The sequence below is a fragment of the Panonychus citri genome, unplaced genomic scaffold, assembly GCF_014898815.1.
Source record: "Panonychus citri isolate SS breed McGregor unplaced genomic scaffold, ASM1489881v1 Contig00121, whole genome shotgun sequence".
Lineage (NCBI taxonomy): Eukaryota > Metazoa > Arthropoda > Arachnida > Trombidiformes > Tetranychidae > Panonychus > Panonychus citri.
In genome coordinates this window covers 169,745-186,257 of record NW_026515526.1, presented here as the reverse complement: position 1 = coordinate 186,257, position 16,513 = coordinate 169,745, and the positions used below count along the sequence as shown (strand labels likewise).

Here is a 16,513-nt window from a genome sequence, read left to right as displayed (position 1 = left end):
TCTTTCTTTCGTCTCATCGGTAGAGTCAAACCATTTATTTTCGTCTTTTCTTTGTCGATTTTCTTTCAAAATTTCATCGAGACGTTTAACAGATGATGCGTAATTTGCAAGAATATAGACAATTTTATCACTCCATGTATTTTTCAACATAAAATTTTGTTCAAGATCAACCCAATCCAATGAGAGTAAATCGGCATTTTGGGTTAACATGTACACCAAACAAGCCTCAGAAAACTCTAAAAGTTCCAGATCATTGTTATTGAAAATATTTTTTCCAATTTTGGCTAGCAGGTCCTCACAATCTTTTTTTGTAAAAGTAGGTTTGCCTTTGGATTTTTTCACATTCTGTGTTGAAATGTTACAAACAGCAGATGACTCGTTTTTACGCTTTCTGTTAGATTTTACTTGTTTTTGTTGATCACATTCAAGAAACAAATTTTTCTCCAGTTTTTCATAGTTTGACATTATCACAGTTGGATATTGTGGAAAGACTTGATTAATTGTATTGCACCCTAATCTTATACTCATACTATGATATTAAGCACAGAACAATTCAACCGCATACGTCCTGATTTAAACTGGTCGTTGACTTCTTTATCTGAAGATGATGATGGAGATGCACAAATATTTTATACCTTGAAATCACAAACTGATACAATGTTGTTCTGGTATGATTTTATGCGTTTTATATTTATCAATGATGTACTGAATAAACAAAGCGTTATTAAAAAAATAAAAAATTTCTCTCAGAAATCGCAAGTTTACATAGAGAAAAATAGTTTAAACTTGGTATTACCACTACGTGATATGGAGACGGCGGTACATTTTGCTAACATTCAAGTTAACCATATTAATATCAGTTTAACCCTTAACCAACTATTTTATATTGCAATAATAGTTTATATAATTTTAATAATATCAAGCATTTTTGTTAATTTCAGAGCAAGTTTAGCAGGTAAATACAGACAACAAATTCTAATAGAAATTATTTGAGATATTTTGAGGCGTGAATATCAAAATCTGATTTATTATCAAAGCTGATAAAACCATTCCTGCAACCAGGTAATTGTTTATTTTTTGCTGAACAAAGTTGTAATGAATAGAACTTCATATGGCTAGTTTGACGATAACACTCGGGATCATAAGTAATCTTGTTTGGTGTTATTTTCATACAGTAGCCAGCCGAGAGTAAACCATACGATTGTCTCCATTGACTTCTCAATTTACTTGTCCATGTATACCAAGGTGGCTCTTCAAAGCTACCCTGTGGAACACCGTTCACTTTACCAGCAAAAGATTCAGCAAGAAAACAATGAAATGGGATTGTAAATTCAGGTGACCCATAAATAACATGCTCACATTTACCAGCAATCAAAGAGTTAGAAGTGTTCAAATAGAATTGAGAATTGGATCCATAGGTTATCCCTTCTGTTAGCGAAAGAGTAATTGGTTTACCATTAGATTTGATTAAGTCGATATCATTCAAAACAATGGCGAGAGTACCCAAAGTTGAGTTTTGCTCAATAATTGGCATAATTCGAACAAGTTGATGCGGTTCTAAGGTAGCATGAATACCATCAATAATGGTTTGATGCTGGTTTGAGTATTGTTGTAGTATTGAATTTTTATGGTTTTCAATCGTTCTAACAAGTGGTATACCGTAATCGGATATTTTACAAGTACCGTTCTCATAATATGAACTTTCATTGATACTCTGTGTATTTCTAAGAGAATGTTTACATGGATCTAAAAGTTTACTAACATTGAGACCAGATTTTATAGTTTCGTTGAACATCTGAATAGGCAAAGTTTTAGAATTACTGTCAAAATTGATTAAATGATTCCAATTTTTAAACTGTGAATTTGCTTCACTGATTGTCAATGGTTTACAAATAGGTGGGCTCTCATCATTGTCAAGATAAGTTAAATGTACAGATTTCTCTGTTTTAGAACAATCGCACTCTATTTGAGAAAACGGGACGTTAATATTTTTAACTTTGCCATTACAAATGAAAGGCGTTGAACAGTTGCCCAGAATAGTCTCATTTCCGATGAATCCAGGACGTTTACATTCACAAATGAACATGTAAGAATCATGACTTGACGTGGATACAAGAACTAAATTACCATGGTAAGGGTTGCATTGAGTTTCACTGTTTAACAATGGCAAAGCATAACCTTCGTTTGGATGAACATTAGCTGGTATTTTAAATTGAGTTTTATCTTTGTAATAACTTGTATCTTTATCGAAATGATGACATGTTACATTTAGTTGCTTACAACCAAACAGTGTGCTCGAATCGTTCAGATGGCAAGGCCGCAAGTCATCGATAGTACAATTAAACTGATTTTCGATAGTTAAATTATCATGGGTATTAACAGTTTGGTAGTTATCGGCTATTTCATCCTCTGGCTCAGAAAACGGGATAGAATCAAACTTGAAATAGTTATTATCTGAAAACTTATAATAACATTGGTTGAGATAGGTTAACAAGACCATTAAAATATATAATAGAACATAAACTATTGTAGAAAAATAATAACGATACATTATCATGGAAGGTAATACCAGTACAACTCAGGATATTATCAATGAACCCAACTCTGTTTACATTGAAGCAATAAATTTTCTTAATAATTACGCTTCTGAAAACTCGTCAACAAACGTCCGGATGACAAATGATACCATTGACTTAGCGACAAAGTTGAAAACTTTATTGCATTCAATAAACAATGAACGTGTTGTCTATCCAATAATGGTTATAATTGCAACAACAATACTAACATTCATAACATTTTTAAATAAAGGCAAATCGAAAATATATTTATTACTTTATTTGTTAATCTATATTCTGCTTATTTTATTCACGTTTGCAATACTTAAATACAAGATTATTTAGATGAAAAAAAAGAAGCATTATTTGTTTGCAGGAAAACATATGACTCTAAAGTCTTGTGCGGTACTTGATCGGACAAACATATCGTCAAATTTGTAAGATATTTGAGAGATGATAATTGACAGAATTTTATTTTGCTTGCATTATATTCCATAGTTATGTCTTCAGAATCATAAATCAACACGAAACCAAGAAGATGGAGTTTTTTCAAGTCTAATTTTAACCAACCATCAGAGTCTCCAATTATAATACCCAATTCTTTTAATTCATTGTAAGTTTCTTGGATAGACATAGCTAAACGAATAGACCGAGAGAGAGAGAAAATTTCAATATAAGTAACAATGTATAGTCAAAAATAGTAGAGCATAAAAATTTCACTAAAAGGACAAAAAAATTTTTGCTGGTATGTACTATTTTGTTAAACTTTTACTTACAATTTTTATCGTATTAATACTGTTAACCGGGTCTGTGCTCATGACTTGGCATATATTCTACGCTAAGCAAATAAGGTTTTTTTATCGAGCGATAAAACGTTTACCAGCAGATGAAATAAATATTTATGAATCAGTTCAACTTTTATTGTATTCATTATAACAGAGAAAGATTGAAACCATGAAAACCAATTACTTGTTTAACTTTTGGAAAAACTTCTCGGCCTATTCTCATGGTATGAGAAGCGTTGTGTAAACCATTTGCAGAGAAACCATTTAATCCAGTCAAAGTGTCTAGTTTTATTGAGAAAACCCTCTCGTTGGTGAAAGTGTGTAAATTATGAATGCAAACATCTATGAGAGCAGTGAAAAATCCTGTTTTTGGGTTCAAAGCTAACTGTTCGTCACAAAACATTGATTTCAATTGTCCTGTAGCTTGCCTTCCAAGTACAGATACATCAGAATAGATTAATTGAGGGAAAACTGGAGTGCCACTGTTAGTGAAACAAATGGCATTATATTTTGGGTTTTTGATATCTATCAAGTGAGATACAATATTTTTCTGACCAAAAGCATTTCCAAATTTTGTTCCAATACCAACTCCAGTCTTTCGGGTGCCTTTTATTGTTAAAACAAGTGTTTTCCCTTGCTTAACGTAGTCTATTTCAAGATCATGGTACATTTTCTTTGGTAAAAAATAAATTTCATACTGGAAAATGTTACCATATTTTCCCAACTTAATCTCACAATGGTTAGAATTTTTGGTACATGCTTCGTATTCAGAAAGAATAATACAGACTAGATTACTACGAGTTAATTGAGAGTTTTGTACTAATTTCACCTCAACTGATTGAGCTTTACGGATATTCTCGAAAATGAAGTCAACTGTAAAACATGCCTGGTAAACAATTTTATTTTCCAAGCATTGTGCGGTACTAGAATCCATAACTAAACCATCCAAACCACAGAAGCCATTAGGGTTTCCAAAGGAGCACCAAAGCTTCAAGTTCCATACATTAGGAATTTTTTGTTCCGGATTAAAAGTGATAGATGTGTATCGTTTCATAGACTCAATCATTTCTGGTGATGTATCGTAGACACACTTGAAAGGTATATTTTTTGGAATATTTTTACATTTATAATGATACAAAAGTTGTGTCGAGGTGTTGTAAAGTGATTTGGTTAGTTTAACAAGTGCAGCTGTCTTATTGTAGGTTTGCATAGCAGAACAGATAAGGGTTTTCTGTTTTTCCAGATTGAATGCTTTATCTAAAGTATGATATATTGCATTCCATGCAATACGTAGTTCATTATTAGCCGTTTGATTTAATGTTGTTTGGACGAGAGCAGATTTCCACAAAGTTTGTTTTTCATGTTCATCACAATCCAGATAAACAGTAAGACCAAGTGAATTTTTCATCAATGAAAGAACTGTTGGTGTAGGTTTGTTCGCAATCGAATGGAATAAAGTTGTATTTGATGTTGTTATTTTAGAAGGTTTATTGGTAATCAATCCATGCACTGGGATTTGTTTGATCGCTAATGAAACAAAATCACCATCTTTGATGTATCGACGTAAATTGAAATGTTCAATTTCTGCTGCTGAGAAAAAATTGTCGAAATCATCAAAATACTTTATTGGTATACATTCTCTGGTTGAGAAAAGAATGTGCCCATTGAAATATTTTGCCGTTATATGAGGAAAACGGTTCTTAACATGAATCAGGGTGTTTATGTCATCTGAAAGATGCACATCAGTTAGAAAGCCATCTATGGAAACATTATGGGATAGAAAAAAATTTTCGCTCAGGCTGTTTGAGTATGCCTGTAAGTATTTGTAAAGTTCATCTTGATTTGTTTCCTCTGTCATGATAACACCATCAGCTAAGGTTATGCGTTCTCCGGTTTCTTTGAAATCTTTGGTATTCAATGGACAAATTAACCCTAATCCGTCATGTGAAAAATGCATAGCAGTTTTCGAATTTTGAACAGCTTCATTGGTTCTTCGGGTAACATAAGGCAAGAGAAAAGGTAAACTTGTACTTTTACCTTCATTTAATGGGATATAGTATTGAGAATTGGTGTAAATTTTAGATGATGACGCATTATTGTTAGCACCAGAATTTTTGACAGTATAAGCGTTTTGACTTGGTCTGTAGTTAGTCAATTGGTTAACATTAACTTTAGTTGTTGACGGATTAACACCACTGCTGCCTTGGTTTAAAACATTTTTTTTTGATAAGATAGCATAAAGTGAGCCCGTTTCGAATCCTTGTACAAGTCTCGAGTTACCAGATAAACATTTATTTTTTTTTGCTCTCTCAATAGATTTGATGAACTCACGAATAACCGTCACTCCACTCAAAATTTTTTTATTTTTCCAACTATTCATTGAGTTGGGTGTAGTTTGTTCAATCCGCAGAATTTTCTTGAAAATAAATAAATATTCATCTTTCGTTATGTATCGATTATTGAACCGTTTGGAAGAATTCAATAAATTAACCCAGTGCCTTGGATCGTTGACATCAGTCAAAATAACTTGTGTTACATGCTTGTCAGTACGAGTACTGTTTATGAACGGTTCTGGTGATAGTTCGTGAATATCATAATCATCGTGAGTTATTTTGATGGGAAGTGAAATATTGCTTTTCTGGAATTTCTTGCCAACTGTATGATCATAAGAACTACCAGACGGTTGTTTACGTTTTGAAGCTGCTGTAATCGTATCATATTCATCATCGGTGTAAGACTGTTGTTTGTATATCCAGTCAATTTTGGTTCCAGTAAACTTAAGAGCTACCCCTTCTCTAGAAAAATCAGTTTCATTAATGTAAAAATACCAATCCACGTGTTTAGTATTTTTTAATTGGGTTACATGTAAACTCATAGCATCATGGGTCATAAAACATGGCAAGTAAACCAATTGTCCTTTAATGATGAACGCACCAAACAGGTTTTGTGTTTCAAGGAAAGATTTCTCTCCACGAATAATAAAATCAAGCTTACTACCCAACTTAATTGGTAGTTTGGTGTGTGCTGGTCTGTTGCGTTTCTCTGAAATCTGTGCAATACATGCATTGTAAGAACCACGTTGATTGATAAATTGGATGAACTTGACTGGATCAGCGTATTTTTCATAACAAGAACAATCAATGATGAGAAGATTACAAATATGTTTATTGTAGGAAAGCAAATTGTAATGCGTGAAAAGAGACATATTAGTTTATCTTGTATGTTTACACTATTTTACAAGTTTGAACCTTCAAAAGTAAAATTAATCGAGATACTGAGAACTTACGAAAAAAAACATTTACTATTATTGATTTATTTGTTGGAGAACGTTCAGACTAACAATAAAAGAGTTGCCTATTTTGATGAGAAATTCATAGAAGGATGGCAACAATCCGTTTTATACTTTGAAAGGCAAGCTAAAGTTATTGAATTATCCAAAAAAATCACAATCTATCATGCGCAAAACCTTGAAGATGCTAGTGTAAGTACTGAGAAAATACTTGGGAATACAGTGACTCGTGAAAACTGGAACCAAGAGGATGATATTGTGAACTTAACAGAGGCCCTTTTTGACATCATAAAAACAAATCATATGCCAAACAGCTTAAAAATCAAAGCTCTGTTGTACAACTTGGGGTGTACTCAATATCAACAGTTTAACTTGTGTTTGAACAATTTTATTTTACCATCACACCTACAGTTTTGGAGAAATGATAATTTCGAGGAAACAGGTAATCGAGGATTATCTGGTCTAGCATTGAGTGAAAAAATAAATTTTTTATTTCGAGCTGGAGAACGAAAAAATTGGCAAATGTTGGATTCAGAGAAGGACCTGTTAGATTTAATGAAACAAAAGTCTGCTTATTGCAAAATTTCACCTTTATTGAAGGGATTTCACGTGTATCTTGAATATTCAAACAGAAGTAACGCGAGATTAAAATATTACAACAGACACTGGGAGCCGGTTGCCTACCGTTTTCTATGTAGACCAACAGAAAACGCAATAATTGAGAGTATTAATAGAAAAAATGGAATAGTATATTTGTTGCTTGAACTTATAATTTTACCTACAAATTCAATCGGTAGTATAAAAAATTGGAGATTTTGGCCTTATCGCACCGGTGAAAAAGTTTACATTATTGATATCGTTAAATTGAACGAAGCTTTACTTTGGCAGAAACCTTGGCTGTTTCGACAAAATGTAATCAATAATTGTGTCAATGAATTTTTCCAAATACAGATTTTTATGGATGTTAAATATGATGAAATAAAGAAAGCATATTTACAAGTTGATTTTTATAATCCAATTGAAGGTATTGTTGTAGTAGTAACCTCAGACAAACATACAACAACAAGAGATGCATTGGATTTAGGTTTCAACTATACTGATATAATGCACTATCAATACAAGTTTTCAGAGTTTATTTGTATGTATGATTTCAATGAACAGAAATGTTTCAAAGTAAACTGTAGTTATGGGCATTATGGAATAGTTAATGATCATTGGAATCTTTATGTTAACCCAGAGAATATTTCAAGCTGCAAAATACGCTTACTTGTTTACGGAGAAGATAAAATTTACATTTATTGTTGTAAGTTTGAAAGAAATACACTCCTTCAGTTTATCCATTTTCTAAAGATTGAGAAAAAACATACCGACAAATGCACTGAAAAACAAATATTCAAGTATTCATTGAGGGAAAATGTTTACATTGTAAATGCTCAGATACCTGTCTGTGGATATGCAATTGTTACCTTTTACTTTGATGATGACAAAAAACTAGTTGACTACGAACAAAAGGTAACCAATTCAGTATTTGATATACCAGAAGTGATAGAATTGTGATTAATTTTTCTCCATATCTGTTATAGTTGATATGGTCTCTAAGTTAGGGTAAATACGTGGTCTCATAGTATTCAGTGACATTTTTACATCAAGCAACGCTGTTCTCACTATTTCGGGTAACTTTTCTCTTGTTTCGTTTGATTTTGATTCCGAAAGGATAGAGGTGAAGTCAAAAGCTTGCAAGTGTTTAAGAATATCAGCAGTGTGATACCGAAGATCTGCAAATTCTGGTTGCTGCTCGTGAATAGTTTTTTCATAACGATAGTGTGAAGCGAACAACAAATTGTATATTTGCATAAAATTAGCTTGTTGTAGTAATGGCATTGTTGTCTGAAGCATAATCAACACATTGAATTGAAGTTCGTTAATGATAGTTAATGGTATTCTCAGAAAATCATCAGTTATTGAATCTCCCATTATTGATGGTAATAGTTTATATTGACGAATGAAATCTTTGACTGTAAATTGTGGTTTTGCTGTTGATATTTTTTCTGTTATAAAATTATGATATAGAAACATACCATAGACAGTTGCACCATGAGAAATTAACTTTGTTATTTTTTCCATGTAAGGATGTTTCTTTGATTGAGAAAAACCTGTCACGCAAATTGAACAAGGAAGAATGAGTTCGATGTTGTGCGTTAAAATTGGAAAATAAGACACATTTTTCAATCGTTGGGTTGCCAAACCGTGCTGTACGATGAATGATGCATAGTGTAAAAAGTTCCAATACAATGGTTGCCAAAATATATTTTCAAATGAGTGAACTAAAGGTAGTTTGTTTAGAACAGAGAAATCAAACGCAATTTCCATGTCTTTGATGAAAATGTTTAGATAGTGTATATATTTTTGTCTTGCAGCTTGATTACTTGAATAGGATCGTGCAAACATGTTTTGCACATAAGCGAAAAATTTACGTGCATGTTCTATAAATTCAGATTTAATTTGTTCTATCGTTTGTTCATGATCAACTTGCTGTACAAGGTGTTTCATCCAGTTTTCAATGTTTTCCATCATAGTGATTATTTTACTATTGATATTGTTTCTTTACTCAAAATTACATTCCTTATATAAGAAAGAAAAGAAAGGTTACTATTTTACTCATATTCCTAATAATTTTGAATTTGAATTTATTTAAACTTTTTGTGTATAAAGTTTTAATGGAAAGCTCAAGTGCCACAAGATCAGCTTTACAAGGCTTAGCTGTTATTGGTAATGAACCAATTGAAAGTTACATGCAAAAAAGTTCCATTGAGTTTGATGATGGTAGATTAGAGGTAAATTTTGGACGTTTCAACAGTATCCTGGAGAGTTCACCGTTCAAAGAGAGTGTTACAAAAGAACGTCAGTTAAAACGTTTGCTGATTGCTCATTTAAATTTATTAAGTGATTATCCGGATGGCTTAAAGAAAGAGAAATCCAATAACAACGAAACTAACGATGATGATGATACTCAAGATAGTGACTCAGCGCTGACTATTGCTAAAATATTAGAAATATTAACTGAATGTGACAAAGCTTACGGCCTTTTCAACGAGAGGGGTTTAGCTGTGGATCAGCAGGCAATAGTATTGTTCTATTCACTTTACATAAAACGACTCAAACAAATTATCGCAGAAAATGGAGATCTATTCACTGACAAAGAAATTGAAACTTCACTACGTATGTATTTGGAATACATTATATTGTGTTCTTTTAATCATCCCACAGAGCTAAATTTCACTTCTGTTAATTATCACGAAGAGAGTAAGAAGTATTCTGATATCGTTGAAAATGTTTGTCGTGGTAAAAAAGTAGCAGACTTAAAGAGAAAGGTTATCGATGAAAATCCTAGTCTGGAAGCTCTTAAGGGTAAAATGTTTTACACTAGGTATGCTAAAGTATTTGATATTGGAACTGAATTTTTGGCCAAATCATTGAAACCCTACATTTTTGCAATCTCTGAAGCTGCAGCCATTGATACGTATACTTTCAAACAAAAAGATAAACCACAAACAGAAGGATGGGTTATGAAATTCCGATCCCCAATTTTAACTGGTGTTATCAAGTCTCAAGTAAAAAATAATACAGCTATGAACAACTTGTTTGAATTTGGACCAATTATAAAGATTTTAGCTAACATGTTTGCGCCGGATAAAATGCATGTATCTGTGATCCATAGAAAACAGCTGCAACTGAAAATGCTGGATATTGGAGATCGTGAAGGCATAGATCAAAACTATGCGGACCCTAAAAATACTCATAAGTGTATGGGAGTTATAACTGGTTTAGATATTCAAATTTCTTCAAACAAGTCAGATGTTTGGTCTATTGGTCGATTTCTGGAAAACAAAATGTACTACTATCAAGACACTGTATTTAAATAGATAGTCAGAGAGTTTTGATGACAATAATATCTAAAAACAATTATTGTATTAGGCTATCAAATGTCGAAATGTATCATTGCGTTATAATTTTTTTATCGAATTCGATAATTAAAGCAAAGAAGTATCATGATTAAAAAATAACCAAAAACAACTCATTGGGTTTTATTGTTTTTAAGAAAAAATGCATGAATCATTGGTGCATTTGTGGAGAAAAAAGATAACTATTAATTCTCTACTAACTTTATTTATGTTGTATATAATACATATATATAATAATATATTAATAATATATAATATATAATATATATTATATATATAAATTCATCGAGTGTAGATTTATTGGCAAATCGATTATTTGGAAAACCTACATCATCAGAAAAACACTGACTCACACAGCAAACTGTTGTAAATGTGAATTCAAGCAGAAATCTGAATGTATCAGTTTATAACTATATTAATTATAATTATGATTATAATTAGAAGTATTACTTTTAGAATAGGTGATCGTTGGTGGACAAAATGGTTAAATTGAATAACCTTTTAGAAGTTTTCAATGAACTGAAAATTGGGATAAACGCGGTTGAAGATTCAAAGAGTTTAACTAAACTTTTAGAAGACACAGCAGTTAGAATAAGTGACCCAGCCATGAGTTCAATGTTTAAATCGCTATCTAAACATGCTTATTTAAAAACTAATTTACATGGACTCGAAAAAATACATATTGGTGAGACGAGTCTGCCAAATTGGTTTCATCAATTACAGTCTGGTAACGTTTTAGAAGCCTTACAGCAAGCGACTCATAATGATACTGCATTTCTGTCCACATATGTTAACTACGATAGAATCAAAGCTTACAATAGATTTATTGGTCCGACTCCACAAAAGTATGTGGCTAGATTTGATCGTGATGTATCAACAATAAAAATCGCTCACGCAGCATCATTGGAAAAGTTTGATGAAAACACTCTTGCATTGTTAATAGAAAAAAATGCGTCTGTGCGTGGTATTAAAATAATGAAAGCATCCAGATTAATTGGTTTCATGGCAGGTGCTGCTGGTATAGCAATAACAAGTCAATATTTACTCTCCCGTAGAGATGGCTTGCAAGGGTACTGGATGTATTTCAGCTCTCCTGACAATCCAAAAAATATAAAAAAAATAAAACTACAGTGTTTTTCCTGTACAAAAAACGCAAACTTGCAAAACAACAATGAGAATTCAATGAGTGGTGATCAGTTCTCTGTAAACGAATTGAAGTTTGTCAACGATACAATATCAAAGTTTCACAATTTACCGTTGAAATTATTGTACATTTTTGAACATCAAGATATTTTAGATGCAAAAATAAACGAAATTACGAAGCATTTCAGTGCTGCACTGCAGAATGAAAATACAAATAATAAGGATCACTTGTTGAAGATAATTAAAACTTCTATTCAATCAAATGTTCAAAAGTATTCTACGCTTGAAGAAATTTTATCTGATGTAGAATTACCTATCGATGATTCAATATGTTCCTATTCTGCAGAGCCGTTTGATAATGGAAATATTCCATCATGTAGATTATGTGATACGCTAGATAGTTCCCGCTTGGCAACTAGCAATCTACCCATTTCTCTTTTACCTATTAATGTAACCGTTAAATGTATTGAAAACCCAACCTTGATTGATGCAGTTGCCGATATTCTACAAGAAACAGGGATCAACATATTGGACGGGGTTGATAAGTTGACTGAAATTATTTCACCTAAAAAATGGTTTGTCTACGTATTAAGCATTCTTTTTATGGTAATCTCTTTAACTTTGATAGGAAAATACGTTCTTCTCAAAGGTTTCGGTTCACGCGAAATCAACCCAAAAGATACAAACTTTCAAAATGACAGTTTATTTGAAAATATGAAATAAAAGAAAACAACGACGTATGACTGTAGATATTTCATTTTAGATACAAATTCTTTCGGTGTTATTTGTTTGGACTCAATAAACCAAAAATAAAGTCTTTCCGAGGTCAAATAGCCTTTTCCATTGAAAACGGTTCTTTCTGAAAAGTTTGCTTCATATCCATATTCAGGATTGAAGTAAATATCCTTCATTTGATTGTTTTTGGAAGCATCGGAAATCACTGTATACAATCTGCCATAGCACTCAAAATGACTGAATTTGTATTTAAAGAGAAAAAAATTATTGCGGTAAACAAAATCAGGCAAATAAAAAATGCAAATATTTAAACCAAATTCATAGGATGAAATACCAGCTATTGATGGCAAAAATTTCAACTGTACATCCAAGACAAATTGAGCGTTTGATAGTTTAATTGCTTTTCCAAACGATGCATGCATGTAGCCATCAGTTAACAGTAAATGATCATCGTTTTCATATTTAATATCAGATATTTTTTTACATTTGAGAAAATATAATAAACATAACTGTGTGCAAGATAAAGTTTTGAAAAGTGCCATCAAATCTAAGTCTGGAGAGTTGAAATAGAAAAATCATTTTTTACTGTTTTTGAAAGCAAGCTCATTTTGTGAGAAGGTTAACATTCCACAAAGCTGAGTGAACGCAGATATAGATTCATTCAAAGCAGGCGAGCTCAAACATTCTAGCACATTGTCTCCTGGTTTCAGAGTAGTTAAACCGTTCAAATCACTTGCTTTGTAGTGTAGATGGTTGGCAATGCTTGATTGCATTTTCTCCAAAAAAAGAGAATCCAATTCATCTGAACTTGATTCAATGAAATCGGCATAATCAATCAGAATGGAGTTTGTTTTACCAGCAATGTATCTATATACGTGTAATTGAGCTGTTAAAAAGTTGACATTAGAAATATTGGCTAGATCAGAGGAATTGTTCCGTGCAAGTAAACGTTTGCCAACATTGGCCACAGATGAATCGACGATGTAGATGACTTCAATAAATGCTTCATTCGATTTAAATTCTTCAACTACACAGTCAAAATCAGCATTGTAAAACCATTGATGTAAGCAAGATGAAACAGCATCGGTATACTCAATTGGTATTATCTGGTTCTTAAATTCTACCAATAAATGATTAATTGCATACCAAGCGTAATTTGATAGACAATATCTATCCCAGACAATGGGAAATTTCTTCTCGATGCACCTTTGTGTTACTTTCTGCATGAAGTCATAATAGAAAAAAGAATGATATGGTTCAAAGTTACGCGTAACGTTAAACTGTGTGGCTTCCAGCAGCGGGAAATATTTTTGATTCAATTTCATCGGATAGCGAGTTCTTCTCAACTTTTCAATCAATGACGATTTACCAACTCCAGTCATCCCGTCAATAGCAATTACCGGTGTAACTGAAAAATTTCGCCTAATCAACAGTTCATCTAGTTCCTCAATACTTTTACCATGTTCATAATGGGTAACTGGTTTGAGAGAGGTTTCTTGAACTAGCGAGTAACACGATGATACAATTGTCTTGGATTCTTTTTCATTCATGGATGAGTACTTGTGAAAGCCTTTAGAACCGTTACCTACGTTCACTGCAGCGAGAAATCTGTAGGTTGCTTCATTATTGTCCACATTCTTACCTTGTTTACACTCGTTAGAATAGCCGTTTTCAGCATTGTCCAATTTAATTCTCTTACAAGTTTCCATCTGCAACAAAAATGTATTATTTTCATCCAATTCCAAGGAAACAAAGGTCAAATTTATACTGTTACCCGAGAAAGTCAGTAACTAAAACAGTTTATGAAAAATTTACAATACTAAAACAAAATGATCAACAAGAACACAAAATTGAAATTCATATTGTTGGTATTCCAAGGTTGATAAACTTTTTAGCAGATCAGTGTACATGTGTCAAGAATGACTGTGAACGAGGTTTATATATATATTCAACATCCTCATTAACAGAATTCGATCTGATCAGAATAGACGAAAAATTTGCTACACCGTCTACAATACAAACAATTTTGCCATTTTCAGCAGACAATAGGTTTGCAATTTATCACCAGCAACCGGTTATGCAAGCATATGATAACAACCCAATCTCAAATTGGTGTTCTGTGTATCGTAAACTGTTACCCTTTGATGAAAGGTATAACTATGCAAACATAGTGTCAGACGCTAACAATACTGTTCATCATAAAATGGCTATTGATTCTGGTACCAATGCTGATATTGAAATCATAATGCCTGATGATTTTATCCTACTATCAAGTAAACGAGGTTGTTTCATTGATACTCATTCTGAATTAATTTTAAACATATTCACTAAATATAGTATGTCAGTCAGTAAATTGTTTGAGCCAAAAACCAACATAAACAACAATAAATTCTCGTATACATTCATTGACACAGAAAATTCCACGCTTCTTGAATTTATCATTGAAAAAATAACGCAACTTGGATTTCACGAAATAGCCGTACATAGTAATAAGCAAATAGTAGCATTTGATGATTTCTTCACCCTTGTGGTTGGTCCAATACACAATTTAACTTTGTTATATGAATAAAAAAATAATTGAAAAGAATGATTTTTTCTGACTTTTCATCAAATGTAGAGACAAATTTTGTTTCCATCAATTGTATACCTGAAGATCATGTTTTAATTTCAATGCCATTTTTCCATATCTCAACCAATCCTGGCCCTAATAATGATAGAACAGTTGACAATGTTCGTGCTGTACACTTTGATACACTGACTGAAATGGTTGGTTTAATGCTAGAAAATGAACACTGTCCACAAGACTTTTTGTTCTCATTTGCAGAGAAAAACTTAGATTTGATAGTAAAATACATTGATGATAATGATACATTAAACATCTGGAGAAAAAGTGGAATTTTCAAAACAATCAATGAATACATGAAAGCACTCATGTTCGATGAAAAATTCACTAAAACAATCGAAACGATAACGTTTGATCCTGTTCGTGTCTATGAAACTCATCCAAATACAAATCTTCTCATAAACTTTTATCACACTGGGCAATTTTACTCATTACTCAGATCTCCAGATGAAATCACTACAACAAAACGAAACTGCAACGATACAGATTACAATCGAGCGCAATACGTTCTTGCTCGCATGACTGACACCCTTTGCAATAAATCCAACAGAATATATGATACAACTTTACGCTGGATTAACTTACTTCTTTTGTTAAACATTTTACTAGTTCGATCTTTTCCGATAGAAGGTTATTGTTCGAACAACTTGAAACTTTCATACATGGCATTGGCTTTTGATTTTGTTGTACGTTCTAGACTTATTGACGTTTGGCAGCGAGACAAAGAGACAAGCAAAATTTTGAATCTAATATTTGCGAATTATAAACACCAGTCTCCTTACATAAAGCTTTTAGGAATAGAAAGTGCAGACAAACGAGCATCTCTGGTTGTTGATTTATTGTATAAAAATTGTACCGATAAACAAGTCACAGAAGCATTTAGAAGCATAAACATTCAAGAATATTTTAGTTTATTGAAAGAAAACATTGTAATGATAGAGGGTTGTAGCTATTACAAGTTAGATGAGAGCATTATCTATTCTTGGCTATTCAATTTTGTAACTATTGGTGTACAAAAACTGTTACCATCAAACTCTACTATTCCATTATTGACTGATTGTGACTATTGACTTGTTTCACATTAGAATATCTTCGTTCACTTTTTCGTTGATCGCATTTTTACAAGTTGGGAAAGCAGAGTTTTTTTTTGCCAGATCAAGCACGTGTAGTAAAAGTTCTTGTAATTGTTTTTCGTTGCTTTCAGCGAACATATTCGAAATGATTTCCAGAGGTTGTTTTTTATCCTTATTTTTATTGGAACCAGTGCCACTAGTGTAAGCTGATAAATCAGACTTTGAGGTCTTGTTGAAACGTTTATCATTACTCAATGATATTTTTGGTTGCTTGATATCATTGATCGGTCCTTTAATTTGAAAATGATTATCGTCCAATGATAAAGTTACTAAAAATCCAGCTTTGAA

At 32.3% G+C, this 16,513-nt stretch overlaps 1 protein-coding gene across 1 annotated transcript; it reads left to right on the top strand.

The window, feature by feature from the left end:
• Window positions 1–14,995: 14,995 nt before the first annotated feature.
• Window positions 14,996–16,162, top strand: LOC128390495 (uncharacterized). The gene has a single exon (XM_053350224.1). The coding sequence runs from the start codon at window positions 15,056–15,058 to the stop codon at window positions 16,160–16,162; it is 1,107 nt and encodes a 368-aa protein (XP_053206199.1). The 5' UTR covers window positions 14,996–15,055.
• Window positions 16,163–16,513: the final 351 nt, after the last annotated feature.

Bases quoted from the DNA above. Each gene is read 5' to 3' on its own strand.
- LOC128390495 (XM_053350224.1), top strand. From the start codon at position 15,056: ATGATTTTTTCTGACTTTTCATCAAATGTAGAGACAAATTTTGTTTCC.